The 21,683-nt window shown below is 42.6% G+C and overlaps 1 protein-coding gene and 1 long non-coding RNA gene across 3 annotated transcripts; one reads left to right on the top strand and one right to left on the bottom strand.

Moving 5' to 3' along the window:
* Positions 1 to 70: 70 nt before the first annotated feature.
* On the bottom strand, positions 71 to 20,904 carry LOC112561045. Of its 2 annotated transcripts, none has more exons than XM_025233202.1 (18): positions 18,178 to 20,904; positions 14,482 to 14,696; positions 14,164 to 14,244; positions 12,943 to 13,063; positions 12,496 to 12,671; positions 10,101 to 10,276; positions 9,639 to 9,717; positions 9,355 to 9,456; positions 7,903 to 8,054; positions 7,201 to 7,238; positions 6,923 to 7,028; positions 6,194 to 6,352; positions 5,719 to 5,845; positions 5,376 to 5,498; positions 4,591 to 4,642; positions 3,679 to 3,845; positions 3,092 to 3,401; positions 71 to 2,731 (listed from the first exon to the last, which is right to left on the bottom strand). In XM_025233202.1, exons 1-18 carry the CDS (start codon positions 18,263 to 18,265, stop codon positions 1,686 to 1,688), a joined length of 3,318 nt encoding a protein of 1,105 aa, XP_025088987.1. In that variant the 5' UTR covers positions 18,266 to 20,904; the 3' UTR covers positions 71 to 1,685. The 2 variants fall into 2 exon arrangements, with proteins under 2 accessions (XP_025088987.1, XP_025088988.1); XM_025233203.1 differs by having other exon boundaries at positions 9,355 to 9,438.
* On the top strand, positions 12,596 to 18,244 carry LOC112561051. Its single transcript, XR_003098645.1, has 4 exons — positions 12,596 to 12,733; positions 14,007 to 14,206; positions 14,569 to 14,677; positions 18,142 to 18,244. It is a non-coding gene; the product is annotated as an uncharacterized LOC112561051 (long non-coding RNA).
* Positions 20,905 to 21,683: the final 779 nt, after the last annotated feature.

Genomic DNA, 21,683 nt, shown 5'->3' with positions numbered 1-21,683 from the left:
TCAGGTTTTATTTCTGTTTAATTTTTATAATCAGGCAGTACAAACGGAAAGAAAAGTCACACGATTCACCCACTGCCAACTTTTTTATTTTATTTTAAGAGTTGGAACATTACGTAACGTAGACACCACACAAAAGGAAGTGTGTGCACTTTTTGGAGAAGTGAACATAGTAAAAAGTGAGACAAAAGGGAGGCACTTATTAATATAGATACAGTGACGATGATTATCAGGTGTAAGACGGAAATATCTTGGTGACTATGCCGAACTTTATCTAGAGCGGTGACCGTAAGATGTTAAATGCTGCTGTCTTAAACTTGCAAGATCCGAAAGTCTGGGCTTTACTAGTAAATATGGCATTCCTTATGATATAATCGCGAACTTAATAAAGAGCCTGCAGGCATGAGACAGAAGTGAAGTGGTTAAATGAGTGAAAACGAACTTGAGAGAAAATCCGCAAGCACTAGGCACGGCGTCGTGGTCGTCTTTGTCTTGTCAGGTGAGACCACGAAAGTCCATGATGAGACTGGGACATGAGGGTCACGTTTTTTAACGATCCATTCGTGTTTAGGTCTATCCGCTTGAAACTTGCACACAGTGGTGACGGTTACTGTACCGTCATAATTTGGTTCTTCAAAAACTCGAGAGAACGTCAGCAGCAGTGCACGACACTGGTTAAAAAAGAGAGAGAGACGACGCCAGAAAATAAAGGCCGGGGATCGCGTGGGTCTTCTTGCTAAATGGGCGAATAAACGGGAAGTTTTAAGTTTGGGCACAACTGTGAACTGAATGTAATAGGAATCTGACGTTTGAAACAGCTTACAGTAGGCGAACATTTTTGATACAATTTTAAACCCTTCGGCCATGGAGCAGAAAAAATTTGCGAAAAGTACGTGAACTGTGACGATAACATTATCAAAAACAGTATAGGAGGCAAACAGCAATGATGCTAAATACATGAAAAGTACATATGTATTCCCAACAGCATGTGCAACGCATTTTACGGACTCTAAAATCTTAATAATCCGATCACTATGTATACGCACAAGCACACACGCACTTTCCTGAACACAATTACAAAAGCGTGTATTGGCAAAGCTCTATTTCCCTAGTCGACTTAGCTGTGGTGTGGGTACCTGACTGCAGAGTGCTGGGAAAGTAAGGCAGCTAGGGTAAGGAGATGGGCATCGTCCTCATAAACAGCTGGCCTCGAGATAAATGAGTTTTGAGGACCATACGCCACGATGCCTCCTTTACTATTTTTTGTAAAACAAAGTTCTATATAGGACTGACTTGTTAAACATCGAAACTCCTTATATATTGCTGCGAAATGTGTTTCATGAGTCAAACTTTTTTAACAGCCTTTTCGATAGAGATCCAAATAAATTAGTTAAGCAAGCTAATGATGAATTGCTTAGATCAGTTTCTCACAGCGTCTGGTCACAGATGTTTCTGTTCTGCTATTCTGGTACTCGAGTATTCCATTAGGAGCGAGGACTCACGGGATCTGCACCGCTCGAGCACCTACACACACATGCACGCACGCACAAACATGCTAAAAACTCACACATTAGCACCCTAACCATAACTCACACTCTCCAGCTGCACCATCGTGAGTCAAATCTGCGAATGGGTTAAGCAGTTCTGCGCACGAACTGATGGTCAGGGCCTTGCACCACCGTCTGCTCCTATGTACCAAACGTCCTCCATTCTGCCACGGGATTCATCGTCTCTGCTTCGAGGGAAAGACTGGAAGCTGAGGTCTTTCCAGCTTGTGGAGACTCTGCCTCTCCGTGTGTGGTGTTGACTATAGGCCCCGTAACATTATTGAAGAATCCAGTGCCATTAACGTTGAGGCGGTGGTCTAGCAGCAACGATAGTCCTTCCAGACCACGAAAGTTTAGGTTTGGCGCTATTGTGACGACATCAGAATGGCGATCTGTTCTGGAATCCGGCAATTTGACTTCGTTCGCTGAGTGTGAAAACGGCGCTCCATTTGCTGAGCGTGCGATGTGCTGTGGGAACAGAGCTGCAGAGGCAAGTCGTTGAAACGGTGGGAAGTATCCTGCCTGAAGGTCTTCGGCCAGATGCGCTGTCTGTGGGTCAATGGGTGAACGAGTAATGTGCGAGTCAGTGACTGGGTCTGTAGTGTGTGGATCACTGGCTGAATGTGCTGTGGGCGGGCCCGTGGCTGGATAAATGTTTTTTGGGTCGGGGGCTGGATGTGTACCCTGTGAGCTGGTGGCTGAAGGTGTAGTTTGTAGGTCTGTGACTGAAGGTAGTAAAGTTGGAGGGCTAGTGAAAGGACGTGAAGTATGTGGGCCGGTAGGTGGATGACTAAGGCCCGGAACACTATAGTAGACGTGCCAAACGTTGGCCGCGTGCACTGGTTCTATGCCATGCAGCGCGACGATCAAGCGTAGATCATTCAGCGACTGTGTTGCGGGGTGCGGACTGTTTGCTGGACTGCTAGAGACTGTTGTTCTGGGCGTGTACCTATTAGACGTGTCCGTTGTTAATCTCGAAGTTAAAACCTTTCCGACTGTGCCGGTCATCAGATCAGAAGTTTGTGTAGGAGACAGGTACTTTTCTGTCTTGTCCAACGTGCGACTCGTAGACACTTCCAGAATTTTGTCTCTGGCGGTGGCAGTGGAATAGGCCTCTGAACCCATGGGACTTGCAGGCGTTGTTTTCAACGCACTTTCAGATATCGTTGTCGTTGCTGGAGTGGACGCTGCAGTTGTAGAGATACATGAAACACCAGAAGACACAATAACAGCATCATAATACGTGTTAACAACATATAAAACACGGTAAAACAGACTAACACTAAGCTACATAAAACAGGCTTTGTTTTACAACAAACTAAAACACTTTAAGACACGCTCAATGCCATAAGATACCCCAAAATACACCCTAAAGACTAAACTAAATGCAAAATCGTCTAGCGCTCTAAAGAACCTGCGACGTCCAGGAAAGTTATGTGGTAGATGTCTCCATTGTTAAGTATTATTATTGTCATAGAATTCTATAGTACCTAGAATATTCTATTAGTGTCTCAACTGTGATAAGATGTCGTAGGCTAAAACCGTACCCAAAACTTCATGCCTAGTCTCTGTCGTCGGAGACGACGGTCTAGAGCTGCTAGTAGAAGTGAGGAAAGAAAAGACTTCTCCCTCTGAAGATGTGGAGGTCGACGATGGTGTTGATGACGTTGGAAGTGTGCTGGTGGTCGATGACAAATCTGAGAAAGTTTCTACGCTGGTAGAAAAGCTTGTCGTGCTTGGTGATAGCGATGAGTCTGTGGGTGGGCTTGCAGTGTTGGTAAAATTTGCTCTAAGTGCAGTCGGACTAGAACTGCTAGCGTTTGAAGATGCCTCAGAGGCAGGTAAGCCTTGTTCTTTCTATGAAATAATAAAAGAGACTTCTTTAACTTTACCCCAGAGAAAACAAAAGAGTATTATAATAAGAACAGAAACAAGAGACCTTCCAAACCAAATTTCTGAGGACAATTTTCAAGATATTCTGGTCGAACGCAACTACGAATGAAGAAATCCTTACATGAACCAAAAACGACCAGAAACTGTCCTGGTTAAACATAGCTAACATAGTTAAACTTGCTGCTGACAAACAAAAACCTAGGTACGAAGAGAACTAAACAAAAGTAAGTAGACAAAATACCTGCATGGGAATCAAAACAGGAACGTTACTAGGCGACAAAATAATTTCCCTGGTGACATACTGGCGACAGGTGTGGCAGCAGTAGATGTCACGTGTCTTTTGTGTGTAGTACCGGCAGTCATCTTCCACACACGGGGCGGTAGGGTCATCACCCTGTGGACATGTGTCTGCGACGCCCCTCAGCAGAAACGCATCAGGGAAGGGAGGATGGAGAGACAAACAGACAGATGATCGACTTAAGAACAGTGTTAAGGGACTTAGTGGTGAATTAGTGAGTTGGTATATACTACAATAAACTCTACTTTCGCCTCCAGAAATTTTGAATCTTTATTATTCATCCCGAATAATACACACATATTATCTTTTTATGTTTCAACATCTACGTTAACATTTTTATTATCATTTTTATTATCATAATTATGAGCGTTCCTCTCACTCTTCTTCACGGTCAGACAGAGTTTTACATTTTGTCGTTCTGACGGGATAATGTTCGTCTCTATCACGCCCACACATAAAAATTTTTTTTGTTTTTTTTTTGGTCATCGTGTCCATACGTACCTTCATTTTCATTATTTAGTATGATGCTATAAAGTTTTACATTTTTTTTTACAATACTTAAAAATTTTCTTTTATCGCGACCACTATGCCTACCTCATCTGCCTTCATTTCTCAAAACAACGCACATTATTGATCAGTTTTTATGTTGACCTAACATTATTTGTCAGTTGTTAACATAACCAAAGACAAACCTCTTGTTCGTTTTCAAATACTATCCCATTTTTTCACTCTAACATACTTCCTTTCTGAATACACTACACCTGACATTTCACATATGACTCGTGCTTCTACTTTAACAACCTACAGACTCAGTCGATCCCTGACCCTTCACCCTTGCCTCCAGTCATCTCTCACCTTTCACTTTTGGGGCGCGTGCATCAGGTGAGCACTTTCCCTGTATACACCACTGCAAACAGAGAGAATAGAACGAAAAAAAAAAAACATAACTTTTTCTTCAAAATTAAAACTTCTCTGTAGACTTCTTAAACACAACCCTTTGTTAGGCGCTATGCCGCACGTTAGATACACTACTTAAACCACACTTGGCATAATTTATAAATGCATAGCTTTAATGGTGTCTTGGCATACATCATAAATTGAGTTTAAAAGATATTCAATGTGCATTCCTATTAATATTATCGGCATCTATATTTTTAACCTACTGAGTTGCGAGAGCAATTTGTTTTGTACTGAAAGTGGCAATGAGTTTGCTACGGGGCCTTATTCAAGGTGAATCAAGGGCAAACGTCTTGTGTACATACGAAAAGGTAAGGTCCAGACTCCCTTGGGACCGTAGTTATAAGTAAGTGGCAAAGATTTCCAGGAGTAAAGTAGCATGAAGCAATATCCGCGTGTGTCGTAACTTGACAAGCTGTTTTCATCGATGCCCCCATTTTGCCTATAAATAACGACTTACCCTTGCTTCATGAATACGGCTTCAGGTGACATTACTAGCTACGTAGTCTTGTCAACATTACTGGCAGGTATGCTTTGAGCTACTGAATGCACGTTTTGGGAGGAAACTCGCCATCGAGGAAGGTAGTGCTCAAGTAATACTGTATGAACTTAATGTATTTCAAAACCCTCATCACACCTTCATGTACTTACATTCATAACTGATGGGGGATAGCTGGACTTACCTTGCCATCGCCGCAGGTAGTTTTTTCCATGGCGAAGATGGCTTGGTACAGGCCTGGCTCGCCTGGCACGGCACAGTACAACCGTCGGCACATGCTGCTGAACGACTCTGTCGATTGAAGACTCTGTGGGAATGTAGCAATATACATACGTTTTGTTCTTTACTTTTCTCTCTCTCTCTCTCCCTCCATCTCTATGTCTCTCGGCCTTTTTGTTGTTATTTGTTTTTCTTTCTTACTTCTAGCCTTGAGCCGTCAATAACTACCTCCATAGTACTCATAGAACATCTGTACCAAGTGGAGAGGCCTTCGCTGCCTAACTGTGCAAGAAATAACTTGTACTCACTCTGCCAAAGTACGAATGCTTGCCTAGAGCGAGCTGACACTGAAGGTCAGCTGAGAAGACCTGACCCCCACCCAACTCGGTCGCCAGCGCTGATCCCCGTGCAGGACCTCGCTGTCCGCACTTCACCCTGCAACATGTAAAATGAGAAAGATGACCCGATATCAAGTTCAAATAAGTGCTAAATCAATAAACAATTGAAATATTCTACTATTAATAATAGCAATGAGTGGCTATATGATGATGATCGTCATCTAGCACTTATGTGGCGCATTTTCCAAGCGCAGTGAACTCAACGCGCTTTTACACGACCATGTTCTATTGGATGTGAAAAAATAAACTTTGACTATGTGCTATTGGCTGTGACAAAACAGCACCCGTCTCTTTCTACTCGCTGTGAACCTTGCATGCGGTCTTTGTGGCAAACGCTCTCATCTAGTGACTCACTTGGGATCGCATGAACTCGTAGGATACTCACTGTGACAGGAACTCGCGGAAGGCCTTCACAGAACATTGGGAGAACTGCCAGGGGCGCGAGGCCAGTTTTTCCGCATCAGGCGTCTTGAGCTTGCGGGACATGATGAAGTTGTCTTCATCACGACAGTCCTTCTCCTCGCCGTCATGACGGGCAGATAGGCTATAGAGTATAGAGAGAGAACGTCACAGGGAATATCAGGCCCGACCTACGTGCTTGCCACGTAAACTGAAATGGGTGGGGTGGGGAAGAGAGAGAGATCTTTATAATAATATTAAAGTAAATCGACTTCGAAGAAGGTGCCCCTCCAACTCTTCCCCCGCCTGTCTACCCAGCACTGACGTGTACCTGATTTTCAAAGGAAGGTACAAGACGACGGAAGGCCAGGGTTGGGTTCTGTCTTCTACATATTGTGTCCTAGCCACAGTGAACCACCTACAGTTCACTGGTTCTTCGCTCACTTCATTTACTTCACCTTTACGCGAGTACAGTCGAACAAATGCACGAAAAACACGTTTAAAACGAGTGTCTGATAACAAACAAAAATGAATGCCCCTGTGCAAAGAGTTTTGTTGTTGTTTTAATAACTCGGATATAGCAAACAACACGCATTTTCCGTAGATTACTACCTATCCGAGTCAGGTACTTGTACAGCTAGGTGGCCTAAGTGGCCAAAGTGCACCGGTGTCCCCGAGTCAATATGTCACCATATCAGTATGTCATCCCACTGACCTGTGACCCAGCTCGTGTGCAGCTGTGGCGCCGACACTGGCGGTGTTATCTTGCTCGACGATGGACACGGACAGATAGCTGCATAGACCACCCAGCTTGGCCAGACCTGCAGACACCAGTGTTGCAAATTTGCCGTGTGAACGAACTGAGAGATACGTGACTTGTTCTATTCATATAACATTTTTACAGACTTTTTGCAAGGGTGTGTGTGTGTGCATGTGGACTTGAGCGTGGATGTTCACACAAGTTCGCAAGAATGGAATGACAAGTTTGCTCACCTGCGATGTTGGGGTTTTTGTCTGTGTAGATGTCGTACCTGAAACGAGAGAACAGCAGTGCCATTGAGGCGACGAGACATTAAATGAGCATAGTCTGCAAAGGACAAAACAAAAACTGAACGTAGTCTGCAAATAAATAAACGTAGTTTGTAAGTGACGAAGCAGATATTAAAAGTAACTTGTAACTGACAAAGCAGAACATAAAAGTCGCTAAGCCTATAGCTTGCAAATGACAAAACCAGAGATAAGCGTGCACGTCACAAAACAGGAAGTAAACGTAGATGACAAATGGCAAAACAAAGCAAAAAAATAAAATAAACGTAATATTTATAAATAACGAGAGGTAGGTTGTCACGTGGTTAAGCAGAAATTGAGCGCCACCTGCCGGCAAGAGATGAGCACCATGTGCTGCGCGCAGGGTGGATAAAAACAAAAGAAGCTGGGTTAACCGCAGAATCGACTGCAAGATGAGATTTATCCCATCGCTGTTTTACTGCTGTTTTTGTTGTTCTTCTCGCTTACCCTTCACCCTGCTCATCCCTGACGAGCAGAGTCTGTGTGTGTGTTGAATAGGCCTGAGCCCATTTCAAGGGAAGAGAGAGAAAGCGATGTAATTGGTTTTGCACCCTTATCCATTACACGCGTTTCTGTTTCACATTCCCGTTACTTACAGACTAGAGGGCAACAAAATCAGGAGCATACCCGGTGAAAAGCATCCAGTGGTCAGAAGGCGGCAGGCTGGAGCGTGCGTTCCGTACCCAGGTCCGGAAGCTGTCCAAAGCTTCGCTGGCCTCGACGTACGTGGAGCCTGGACTCAAGACATGATTCTCGGTCCAGTATGAGTCATCGCGAGACTGCAAGAACAAAAGGCTGAGTGAGATTTTGACATGTGAGGCAGCATGAACTGGGTTTATACCGGCATAATAAGCAAGATGCCAGCGTGCCATACCATGTTTAAATAGAACATGTCACAGGATGTACACGGTATATCAGAATGTTGCAGACCTTTTACAAGTAGGATTCCAAACAATGAATGTACACTGACATGTAGGGGAAGCAGATAACCGAGAAACAGAAAGCTGGCGTCCAAACCCGTGTGGCGCAACTGTTGGGAATGAGTACCTAACCACATATAAAGGGTTGTTGAAAGAAGATATCGCCGCCCTCACATAAACCTGGCACTCGAGAAAAGTGTGATCTCTAACACCTCACTCCCAACGACATGAAAAGGTTAGGGGAGCACCTTTTACTTTTACCTTATCCCATCTCAAAGACCGAAGGCTTCTTTTCCCCAGTCTGTAGCTAACACCATTATTGGTAAGTAAAACCAAAGCCAAAATTCCGGTACAGTTGTAAAAAGGTATACTGGGTCCTTCAGCTCTTCACGAAAACACAGAATGTGGTAACTACACAAACTACAGGCAAGGAAAGATGGCAAAAAATGAAATCTCTGTAGAACTGAAAGTGACAGAAAAAATATTTTTCCTGTTTTTATGGACCCTTTGTAAATGTCTCATGGTGACTGACGAACATGACAGCAGGACAGCAAGAATGAATCCCTCTGAATTCTCCTTCTTGTCTCTCTGTTGCTCTCTCTCACACGCACGCACACACACAAAAGCAGGCTGGCACACATAGAGAGAAGGAGGTTATGAAGCGGAACATGACGTTGCGTGCGATGAAAGTGACAAGAAGAATGACCTTGCTCCAGTCAGTCGCAAACAGCTAAGTACACACATGATGATGTGACAGAAGCAATTAATGACCTCTCTTTAACCTCTACCCGTTTACCTACTGGCATGAGGAGGAGGAGGAGGAGGGGGGAAGGTCGTAACACAGCAGGTCACAATGAATGGTTGTCAACATTAGACTGTCGGTAGTGCTGTTACTGCAGAAGAAATCTTCCATATGGTATAGATCATACCACAGGCACACACTGACGAACGCACACGCATACACACATACGCGGATGAATGCTTTTTGCGGAAGCGCTGAAAGCGACAGAAGAAACTGCTTTTCTCAGTAAATGTCTACACGGTGATTAACGGTTTCTTTCTTCCCCCCCCCCCTTTCTCTCTCCTCCTCGCCAATTCAGCCTCGCCCCCCCCCCCCTCACCCCGACTCCTTCTCTCTGAGACTGGGGACGCAACTCACATTGACTATGAGGAGTCCAGTGATGATAACATCGATCTTGAGATTAGGGTCCACACTGCCGATGCTGCGGTACCTTTGCGAGATCTGAAATAGAGTATCCACCTGAAGACTCAAATGCTAGTGCAATCCATTCCTAGAAGAAAAGGATTCTGTCTCTTATCCGTGTACACAACTATAAAGTATTGTAGCTTAAACATTGGCATTTTCCTCAGATCTTGCATGCTGCTAAAAAATAAAGTGTGAGGTAGACTGAAGCGTCATAAAAGTACTTGAAGAAAACTTACTGAGTTGGCGACAAAAGCATAGTAAAGATTCATTTCCACTTCTGTGCGGGTTGCATTGCCTCCATAGTAATTGAGCCATCTGCGTTTTAAACGTTGTACAAAGCAGTAAGTAAGCGTTCGGTAAAACAGCAGTTTCCTGCATGTTGCACATCATGGAAATCAGTTACAAGCCTTCTGTTAGTCAACATTAAAAAAAATTACTGGGTATTAAACGGCAAGACAGTACATGGTCCTTCTGTGCGTCAGTAAGACATCACACAAAACAGCGAGCTTTCTGTGGGTCAAACACCACGCTAATGTTATAACCGATGTCTCTGCATCAAGAAGACAACAATGGCCGATCTTGCGTTGCAATCACGTCACACTGAACAAATACTTCATTTTCATTTATTTATAATCACCCAGTAGTCCTTTTCATTTGTTTTACTGCCTATTCGACAGATATCGTAGATAGTCACCCACCCAGAATAATCTCTGAAGTCAGCAACGAGAAATATTTCAATTTCGTAGTCGGTTTCCACCTGTCTTTTCCTCCTTCCCCTTGCTTTCCACCAGTCCGTGTTGAATGCAGCATCTTTCTTCTCCCTCTCCTCTGTTTGTTTCTCGTTCTGGTCATTAGATGACTCCTTCTCCTTCATCTGTAGACAACCAGAAAGGATAAGTGTGCTTAATAGCTCGCCAAAACAAATTAAGCCTTTTCCACGCTGAAAGAAATCTGAAAGTTCACAGTTCTAATTAAAAAAAACATACAAAATTAAAAATCTACAGAAGCAATGTCCTTTCGACCTTACTCTGAGTGAATGCTGGAAGGTAGAAGTAACAATCAAGCAGAAATTGGAGACCTTTCAAAAACAAATGTCTGAACCTTAAGATGTTCTGGCCAGGCATACTCACCAACAAAGAATATTAAATGCCAGCTGCAGAAATATGGCAACCATAAAAGATCGAGTTGGCTAGGGCAGAATGAAAACAAATGCATCATCCCAAACAGCCCTTCACTGAACAACTGTTGGTAAGAGAAAACGCGGTCACGAAAACAAACATGGCGAAGGTCAGTCGAGAAAGAATCGAAGAAGCAGAAACTGACATGGAACAACGTAAATAAATATGCTGCCGACAGACAAAAATGGAGGTCTCTAGTAGATGTCGGGTACCTCCTGGGTACGCAGAAAACTAAGTAAATAAGGAGCCCATCAAACACACCTTTTAATCTGGGCAAACTTCTGAGAATAACAACAAATCCAGCGATGTTTTGTTAGTGGCAGCCGTGAAGGGGATGCAGACTATATTGCTTTCTGAACTCATGCAGTTATTGTTTAAGATATGATGGATTACCATTTCATTTGTTTATATCGTACGTTAGATCTACAATGTAATCTGGCTTTACGATAATCACCTAACATTTGTTTGGCTCGAGAATATGTTTTTCGGCCATTATAATAAGATATTAACTATTTAAGTGCGTTGTTTATAAGAAACAATTCTAAGATAAAATATTGCTGCTTTTACACAAATCGAAAACCTTAAAACAGTGGTCAAATATTTTCAATTAGGTTTATTATAGAATTTCTTCTTGATTATTATTGTTGTTATTGTTGATGATGATGATGATGATGATGATGATGATGATAATAATGATGATGATGAAACAACTTCAGAGGATTTATAAAAGCGCTTAGCTTTTTGTGCTTTACAGTACATTATACAGTGTAGGGCCATTAAGCCAAGGTGATTGGCGTCCAAACTGCTTAACCGTGGCTTAAATATTTTTTGATAATGCATAAATTACAATAAATAATAAAAAATAATTTTTATCACAATCCTTTCTCTGAACTTTGTAGCATTGTAAGGTGTGAATTGGTTACAATGGCAGCCTCCATAACAGTGACACTCAGCGTGGATAAAACAGATTAATATTTTAATTTCACTGTAAGTTATTTTATTGTTTATTGATAAACAAAAGAATAATATTCTATAAATACCTATTTGAAGTTATAAGCCAGCATTTAAATATTTAATCCGCGATAGTGTATATCATGTCAATCACGGATATTGGCAATGCCAAAATGACAGCTGTCAACACTTGTCTCGAGTGTTTGAAGGGCCATGTCCAAGTCCGTACGATCTATACCTAGTGTCAAAAACTTGGGATCAAAGCATTACTGGACCACGGTTTAATGGCCCTACATTGTATATAAACTGCGGACGTGTATAGGTGGATTGCTATATGTCTGCGAGACCAAAAGCCTCTTGCAAAGTTCTCTGCTGTTATTCTCGGCGAGCCTTAATGAATATGACTCAACCAGAAGTTTTTTTTACACACCTGCCTCGCTTTAGTAAACTGGAAAATCGTCTGCCAGCAGTCCAGTAATACAAGTTCGTGATATAAACTCAGAGAGGGCAGCATCACACGTTGTGCGGTAAGTTCGTATGGAGACTACGCGGCAGCGCGAAAAACAGAAGATGCCACAGATAAAAGTGTCCACAGAATGCAGATGCCTTCTTCAGGAATGACGGAATATTGCATAATCAGCGACTGTTTGTGTCTGCATGTCTGTTAATTAAATCCCTGAGCAAAGTTTTAGATCAAACATTAGATCTGGGACCAAGAACAACCGAGTACAATATAGATACAGTTCAACCAGAATAATTGTCTTTTACAGCAAGGTCACAGCATTCTGGTGATTACTCCAAATGAGCGGTAATCAAGAAATGTAGTTTCCATGCATACGGAAAGCTGAGGCTAAAAATCAATGGCTGATAGTAAGGTAATGATCAATGTAACTACGTTATGACTACACGAACGCCTCGTCGTGGCAGGCTGTCAGTCTCATACCAAAGCTCAGTTCTAATATACCTTTTTCTTCTTTGTGAGCGTAGCCTCCAGCCTCTTAGCCCATCTGTTCAGCAAGCGGGCAAGCTTCGGTACTCCAGTTGTCTTTAATCTCAACCCGGAAGTGAAGCCATTTTCTCTCACTTGTGACTGTCGTCTGCGTCTGGTCGGTTGCGATGGCCTGCCCTTGCTTCTGGAGACTGTTACATGCCATGCCAGAGAAACGCAATATATACAGCCCTTGATCCGTAATAACCAAGAGGTATTTTAGTTCTAATGTTTGTTTAATTCTCACAAACACTGTTTTATCTCAACTTAGCGCTGGAGTCTTTTCCTGGCCAGGTTACGAAATCATAACAAATGGAAACTGACCAACAGCGCATAATGCATTTGTCATGCATTGCCGAAGGTATAACATGATTTACCTGTGGTCCTCGAAGCCTATCTACATCATGCCAATAGAAGACTCACCTGTATTTTCGATGTAGTCGCCTCTAAAGTCCATGACTCGCTCTTGCTTGTAGATTCTGTGCACTGCATCATGGTCTGGCATAATATGAAACTGTTGCAAACCATCCCATAATACTCCTTCCTGCACATGACACATTTATCAGTGGGTGGAGTTGTATTTATTTGAGGGTTTATCGACATAAAATCACTATTATTTAATGATCTTTTAATTCAATGATTCTAAGGCTAAACTTTAGACAGTATGACCTATCTTCCACGAGCGTGATTTAATGACAAAATACCATAACTTTCTCGGATTTGATTATTAATATTTGTCTGCTAGCTTAGTTCCTAATATTCATTTTTAAAGACAACACCGGACCATTCGAAATATTACTTAAATCTACTCAACTACACTTTGCTGAACATAATGTAGGTTAGAGGCAACTAGTCAATTCTTTTAACTACTTGAAACAAAAAAGCATGGAGTAGCATAATACCCAAACACAGTCGTTTGTGGGATATTATGAGGTGGTTGCCAGTATAACACGACAACACCAGGGATTTTGATATATCAAAATTACTTTTTTTATGCCTAACGTAGTCACATGTTCGACATATGTCTTGTTTAAAAACCTTTAGAGAGGGGTGTAAAAAGTACAGGTAAGGCGAGGAGCAGTTGCACATTTAAAGGCATACAAAATGCAGTCTATTAAAAATGTCTACAAACAGAACTATGAATAGCTAAGTATAGTCAACTATAAAGATCACACACAAAAAAACCACCAGCAACAACAGAGAACGGCACATATCCTTTCCCACGAAAATCCCCAGGTAGTGGCTTCCTCACCAAACTCACCGACACCGCATACATATATATGCAAATCCCGTCTCAGCACCTTATTTCTCTGGCAAGTAACCGTCAGATCCTCAAATTGTATCTCGCTTTTATACAACTATATTACAATCGTCGGACCACACCTCCCCCTCTCTAAGCCTCCTCTCTCTCTCTCTAAGACATCGTTAAGCAGTCTTAAGGCAAATGGATGTAAGATGTTGGTGAACTGTTATTCTCTGATTCTCAGAACATTTACGTCTGCTACATGTCGGAAGCAACTAAAGGAAACCGTATAAGAAATGTGAAGAATGAAAGATGAAGATCCTGCTTCCCAGACGTGGTCCTACCCACAACAAGGAAATCGAGAGGACCCCTCGAGGATACAGAAAGGACAAATAACATACCAGAATGAATTCGGCGCGATCCATCATTCGTCGGACGATGAAAGTGTGCCCTTGAGTGTCATTAGAATAGATGGCAGCTGTCTGTACGACAGAGATACAAATATGTTGGTTTACAACAGAGCCAGTGCGACTTTTGGGGTGTTAACATTGTCTGATATGAATACGAATATAAATAACATTTCAAAAAATAAAAGATAAATACAGATTTCCTAATATTAGTGGTGCGTTTGCTTATGAAGCTTCATTGGTGCATACGAGTTCGGACATACACACACACTAAGCTGCATGAATTCTGTGTTCTACAGAAAAGCCACTTACCTGTAGTGGCGCCAGGTATCTCCTTGTGATGGTGCCATTTTCTATGACAAACAACGGAAAGTTTGTAACTTCTGGTTTGTCTTTCAGACTGCGTCTAACCCGGATCTCCGTCTCCATTCCGCTCCCGACCAATCGGAGGTGAAGTTTGTCCGGCATGTCAATGGAGCGCTTGTGCCTGACATCGTTACTTTCCAAGGTAATGACCTGTACGATATCTGCAAAATACGATTAGGATAGTATGCACGCTCGTATTCCCTTTCCCTACACAAAAGGCCCAATAAATTTCTGAAAGCAAACCGTTCCTACGAACATCTCCATGTGGAGAGGTGTGTGCGTTGGAGGGGATAGGGATTGGTGTTTTATGCCAAGCAAGCAACTAAGCAACGAAGGCTATATCACAGCAAGGCAGCCAGTCCTGTTAACAGATGCCGCATGCAGAGAAAGAACAGCGTGCCCGAGACGAGAGCTGAACCAAGGACAGCCAACCTTCATTGTATTGGTGACAGGCGTTAACCGTTGTGCCACCGGACAACCCTTTTCCATGTAGAAAGTCGATACCAACGTCTAACAACCCCATCCAACTGTTTCGTCAACGCTTGGCCCTCTTGGGCACCGTCTCATATGCTGTATTTAATTTTGGCATAATCTTTTTCACATAGTGACCTCATCCAAACTCGCTCCCCAACACGTACGTACTCTATACTTTGTGCCAATGACCTGATTACATAGTGCAACAGAAAAAGGCTACAAGAATGCATCAAACAGCAAATAGGCTTTTTGGTATGGACATAAGACTAGAGCTTCCCTACCAGCAGGGAGAAGGGCTCCCCCATCAGTGTTCGCCTTGCATTTAAAAAACAAACGGGATACACGAAATTTGGAGACATACCTTTCAGGAGGGGTGATGAGGCCACATGTGAGAGCGTTATCATCTTAGGCAACAAGCTTTATATCTGGAAGCTACGCGTCCAAAATGTGTAAAGGCCAGAAAGACGCAATGTAAAATAAGCCAGCGATTGTGCCAGGCAATGGTCAAGAACATTTCTCTTTATCCTCCTTCCCCATCATTCTCTCTCTCTCACACACACACACGAGGTCGAGAAAAATGAACCAGAGACCCGCCGTTTAGCAAAAGTTAATAAGTAATACTTGACAAATGTAGTTTAGGAAAAATCAACAGTAATCTAATTTGGGTGAAGGTCAACCGGTTGAACGATAGCTGACACTACTTTGATATTTTCCTGTTCAAAAACACTAAAACCAAAAATTCATACTTTCGTTTTTGGCCTTATAATAGTAACTTTTTTAACAAAAATGAGAGAGACGAAAATCGTTCACAACGGACTTCTGTCAACGGGATCGTCAAGCCTAGACCCACGTGACCTGGGATGTTATATACGATGCAATGAGGATTTGTAAGCAGCGGTAATTTACTAAGGACTTCCCTTAAACAGACAGAGGATGACGTTTTGCACCTTTGAAACGACACCTATTTATCAACGTTAGGAAGGGTGAAAAAAACATTGTTTAGAAAAGATGCAAATGTCAGGGAGAACTAGGGGGTGTAAATGTCTGTCAGTTAACCAGAAGTTGAGAAACCAGCTCTTCAACGGCGAGCATATTTCAAATCGCATTTCATTCCAAAAGGTGTTTCACTGAATCTGCTCTAAATGAGAAGGAGACTGTCATTAGGCCTCATCCGCCTGTGTGAACCGGATTCTGCGTAAAATGTATATTGTATTTGCAATTACAATAAACCAGTTGATGCGTAAACCGTATCCTTTAGTATCTAGTTAGACAAAGATGATATATATTGCACAATCTATACCTTTAAAAGGTGTATACGCTGTATATTGCTTCAAATGTATTGTCTAAATAATGTACTGTATAAATTGTGCCTTCCAGACAACTCAAGCTGTTGGCATATAAAACCAGAAACAGTTTAAAACTTTGCATTTTTTAATATGCATCAAGAGATGGATTATGGGAATCAGTCACAGTTGGGTTGTTTTGTTTGGGGGGGAGGGGGGTTATCGTATGGGATAGAAGGGCTATGCATTTTTCGTCCATTTACTGTAGATCTGTTTCTTACCCGAATCCTTTAAACGTGCACTGAAAACGCACCTCTTCCGTAACCATTACTCCTAACACCCTTTCCCATACTGCTAGTCATTTTTTACACCCTTCCTTTTGCAATATCATGCTACTCTCAGCTCTTGTTCTTGTTAGTTGGTTCTTCTTTATGTTTTCTGATTTTATTCTTCGTTTAGTACGGTTGTTTATTTTTTCATAGTTCATATCTTGTTTATTTGTTTGTTTTCCTGTCCTTCGTGTGCTGTCCATGTTTCGTTCTTGTTTTTTAAGCGCTAAGAGCATACTCCTTAGGAGTGTGAGTATGCGCTTTACAAATTTTGCATTTATTATTATTATTTATTCATAAAATATATTTTTATTACAATACTAAGCAGACTGATAGCATCTGCTCTGCACGAATTCCGCACAGTGGACTCTACTACATTTAACCTCCCTCGACTGTTATTTGCAGACGTAGATCAAAAGACACTTTGCGTACTACAGTACTAGAGTAGTATAATAATATGCTATTTTTCTCGTTATTTACTCCTATATTTGATTTCCCAAAATGGATAAATGAAGGCGGTACTGATTCCTGATAACTGGTATAACATTTTGCCACTTTAAGCAATACAATAGTTCTCACATAATTTGGAGGTATTTACACTGACAGCATTCAACCAATCATTCAGCAGCGTTCCCGTTCTGACGTCAGTGAATTAGACAGGACGATGACGTATGTTCAGTCTCCAGTTAGAGCAACCGTCTACCGTCCGGACCACACTGTATATTCAGTGTTTGTAACCGAAACCCAGAAGAACTAGTTCGACTAGTATTACGAGGGTCCTCGCCCGAGTTGCAACACGATAATGTTGTTCACGTAACAAAGATTCGGTTGTTTTAGAGAAAGCTTCATTAAGTTTGGAATCTGTAACTACAAGATGTCGACCTGCGAGATGTAAATTGTGTAAATTCTGTTATCGAAGATCGAAGATGTGTGTTGTGCTGCTTTGAAACCTCGTGACACCAATGATAATCTTTATTGACACTCTACGACATTCCAAAGTTATTCCTACTTTTATATGTGAGTCACAATGACTTCCGAGTGGAAAAGGCATTGACATCCAAACCTGGAGGCGTACTGGTTCTCTCCCTCCCGCTCCCCAAGTCGACCTAAGCAGCTATCTGGAATGGGGACCTGATTCCATAGAGGGCTGGAGAAGGAAAGGGAGAGAGGTAGTAGAGACATGCACTGCCCACGCAAAATGCCAGCCCCGAGAAAAGTGGGGTTCAAACACACTACTCCCCAAGGACCTTTACAAGAACACATGGCCAGATATTAAATAAACGGATAGAATTCATCTGCCGACTTGGGTCCAGGGTCAGTGGAGGCATACTAATTTGAGTCACACCACTTTTTTATGAGCAGTAAAAGCACTCTGCTGCAGACTCTAGACTGTTGACGCAAAGGGAGGCTAGAGAGTAGGGAAGGCGAGAGGGGGTTAGAGCACAAAGAACAAAACAGACAATGCCGTGATTCAATGGAGCACGCAGATTATTAAGCCTTTTTTTGTGTCTACCTGACAGAAAGGAAACCACGCAGAATGTTTCTGGGACACCTACCTGAGCTGCCTCCGTGAGCAGGAAAGGCGTCACACAGCGACACGAGCGTCACGACCATCGCAGCGAATAGCCGCAACGTCAGCTCCATGGTCCAGCGCCGCACGACAGTCGACGCGCCGTAAAGAACTTTCACCACCTTCTCCGGTCGTGAGGCAAGATCACACCCCCGCGCGCGTGCGAGGAGAAGCTCTGCGCCACACACACACACGGGTGCCGATCAACACGAACTTAGACACCCGCCGATCGCTGTGCTAGCTCGACTCACAAATCGCAGCCAGCTTTCGACAAGCTTCGCGATTCGCAGTCACGCCCATCCTCCACCTTTTCTCCTCCCTTCGTGCTCCCCGTCGAGTTCCGGACGGTGGGGAAGTTTCCATCTGAAGACCTTGTTTCGTTTTTCTGTTCCCCGTTTTCCGTTGGCAGGGGGCGCTGTCATGGGCTGCGGCGGCGCAGACATGGGGAGCGAGATAAAAGCGCCATAAAGACAGTGGAGGACGTGATGGATGGGCTTTGGAGTCAACATGTCGCTGCTGGTCTTTTTTTTTTAAGTTTGCAAGGCGGAGGCGAAGTCCCCCTAGAGAAGCGCATGTGGAGTGAACGGCAGTTTGCAGTCACACTCATCAACATCACTGACTGACGGCGTTGTCTGTTGACAGGCAACGGTCGCGGTCAAGACACAGTGTCATCCAGTGCCAGCTAGACTGCAAAATTTCTTAAAGAAAAACAGCAAAGGTAACAATAGAAGCAAACCCCACGCAATACGGGCCCAGGGGTGTTTAGAGGAGATGATAACATTTTCAGTTCTCTGAACAAGGATGGTGATGTACATATAAGACACCACATAAGGTTATTTTAAGAGTAAGCACCGGACAAGTAAACAGGTTCTATATGCAGCGTGCCGGATTCAGGATCTGAATCCAAGACATTTGATCCAAACTTATAACAAGCGCGTTTACCGTCACGCCCGATAACATAAGGTAGATAACCACTAAGAGGTATACGGACCATCTTGTGTATTTATTGGGAGGGGGAAACAGGTGAGTAAGCATAAATGACCCACAGGGGGGAAAAACCGTAAGGCGTGATTGATTTAATTCATGGCAACTACAGCTTTAGCGTTCTCTTTGTGTCGTGTGGTGTCAGGAAACCCGGGTTAAAGAAGTTTTACAATAGCTTTTGATTTCAGCCCATTTTAAAATTAAGAACATCGTTGGCTTCATATCGGCAAGCAGAGCACGTTTCACTTCCGTAAAAGAAGATCGGTACTACTAGGGACTTAAACAGATTATGCTTCGTAGTAAATCTGGTCTCTATCCAATATGCGTTCGAACTTTCTGTTTGCGCCTGCTATCAGATGGTATGAAAGCTTGAGTTACAAATCTGCCTTTCACCGATGGAAATGAAATTGAGATGGCTGTACAAGAGTTTCACGCATGATGTTCTCCAAAAAGATGTTGAACAGCACAGGCACTCTTAACGGATTCCTGCTCGCGTGTGAAAAAAAAGATCCTATTTGGTTATCCAGCAGTATTGCTCTCCCTGAGCTATTATACAGCGCTTCGATGACTTGGATGAGACCTTAAATATTGCATTTTCTCGTCGCATACCATAGCCTCTCGTGTCAGACTCTATCAAGTATTTTTCTGTGAAGTTGTGATAAAGGTCCCGCTAATGCTGAAGATGTTTTTCTATTAGTATTCGACAGTTGACAGGCTCAACCGTGATCCTACCTGGTCTGAAGCCAGCCTGTTCTTCAGTGGTGGTGTTGATGCGTCCATGTATGACTTTGCTTGGGTGGATAATTAGGCTGATGGTTATACAATTCTGGCGCACCGCTCTTTCGGCCTCCTCCCGTAGGACTAGTATGTCTGCAGGTTCATACATTCTAGTCTAGTTATTTTGAAAGATGTTAGCGTCTGTCTTCAGCTTGAAGTTTTATAGATCTCTGCAATATTAAGTCCATCGGTTAAGTACAGCAGCGCTTTGTAAAAGTGGCCGTTGCTGTCTTAGATGACCGAGGTCTTGACTGATCTTTGGTGATGGTCCTTAATAGTTGGTAGCCATTTGACCCATGATTGTTTCTTCTTTCTCCGCCCTAGTACTTCCTGGGCTGTTGACAAGGTTAGCACCTCTTTGAAGTTCCTACAAAGGTGTCTACATCATAGTCCAACAAGGTCAGTGTGGCGAATTTACCTCCAGTTGTAGCCTTTAAAACTTCTTCAACGCTTTGGTCTTGCAATTTTTTTCCAAATGAAAGCGAACTGAGCTGCTCGATAAGACAAGGTCATGGTTGCTGCCTGGGTATGTCCTCGTTTTGGCCTTGTTGAAACTGGATTTGACGCAGGATGGAGTCGATTTAGTTACGAGCTTCGTCATCTGAACCCCGCCATCCCACAATATCCCACCAGTACCGGTCTACCTCATGGATGAGTTAACTTTGCCGCACTGGCTTGTAGTCCGTTGGAAAAGTTTGGTTTCGCTGAAACATGACCTAGTGGAAGAAGATTTGGTGTACGGATACATTGGCACAGAACCATATACTATAATGGTTAACTCTTTTTTACGACTCACTAATTCCGGATTTCGCTTGTGCACAAGCAGTGAGTGGAGCGGATAAAATTATCTTTGTGTCATTTTGTAAAACAATAGCAGTTTTGTTGTTCTTTTTTTAACATGCGCACGTTTTTTTACATCCGTAAACAGTTAGCAAAGTAGACAATAGTACTGCAGATGTACCTAAGAAACTATTTGAATATTCTAGATCATAATAAAGAGATCACTTTAAGTGCTTCGTAGTGCAAGAATGAAGAATGCTGAGAGAATGCATAAAGAATAAATTGAAAGATAGATATTTTGTATATATTTTGATATAAGATATTTTATTTACTTCAAGAGTATATCTTGAAAAAAAAATGCGCTAACCAAAGCACACGACGAGCTCTGCAAAGCGAGAAAGAAGGCCATACCAACCCTAGTCAAAAATTAAATAAATAAACATCCAGCTGCAGGAAAAAAACAAAGAACAACTAATAGGGAACTGAAAAGAAGAATTTCGAGAGAAAAGAATGAAAGCCTTGACATAGAGACACCACTAGCTTATAGAACACTGAAGAATCGAAGAGACCGAGGATCACACTTGTGAAAGGAAAGACACTGGAAATGGCTGCTAATGCGTTTGCCAATGCCTATGCACAAGTAAGTGAAATTATCATTCCTCAGAGCACAAGTTGGAAAACTAACGATGGGCGACATATCACTCAACTTTGATGATTAATAGCAATACTTGGGTGTGAACTTTGACAAAAGGCTGACATGGAAGCAACATATTGAAGCCAAGACAAAAAAACAAAACAAAAACAAAAACAGAAAATTATGAGAAAGTTGGCTGGCACAAACTGAGTGAGGGGAGGGGAATGAAACAAATCCTCAAAACCGTTTGTCAATGAACTGTAAGACCGCACCTTGAATATAGGTCAAGCACTTAGATGATAGCAGTCAAGACATAC

Source organism: Pomacea canaliculata, linkage group LG4 (assembly GCF_003073045.1).
Source record: "Pomacea canaliculata isolate SZHN2017 linkage group LG4, ASM307304v1, whole genome shotgun sequence".
In the NCBI taxonomy this organism is placed as follows: Eukaryota; Metazoa; Mollusca; class Gastropoda; order Architaenioglossa; family Ampullariidae; genus Pomacea; species Pomacea canaliculata.
This window is presented reverse-complemented; position numbering and strand designations above follow the sequence as displayed.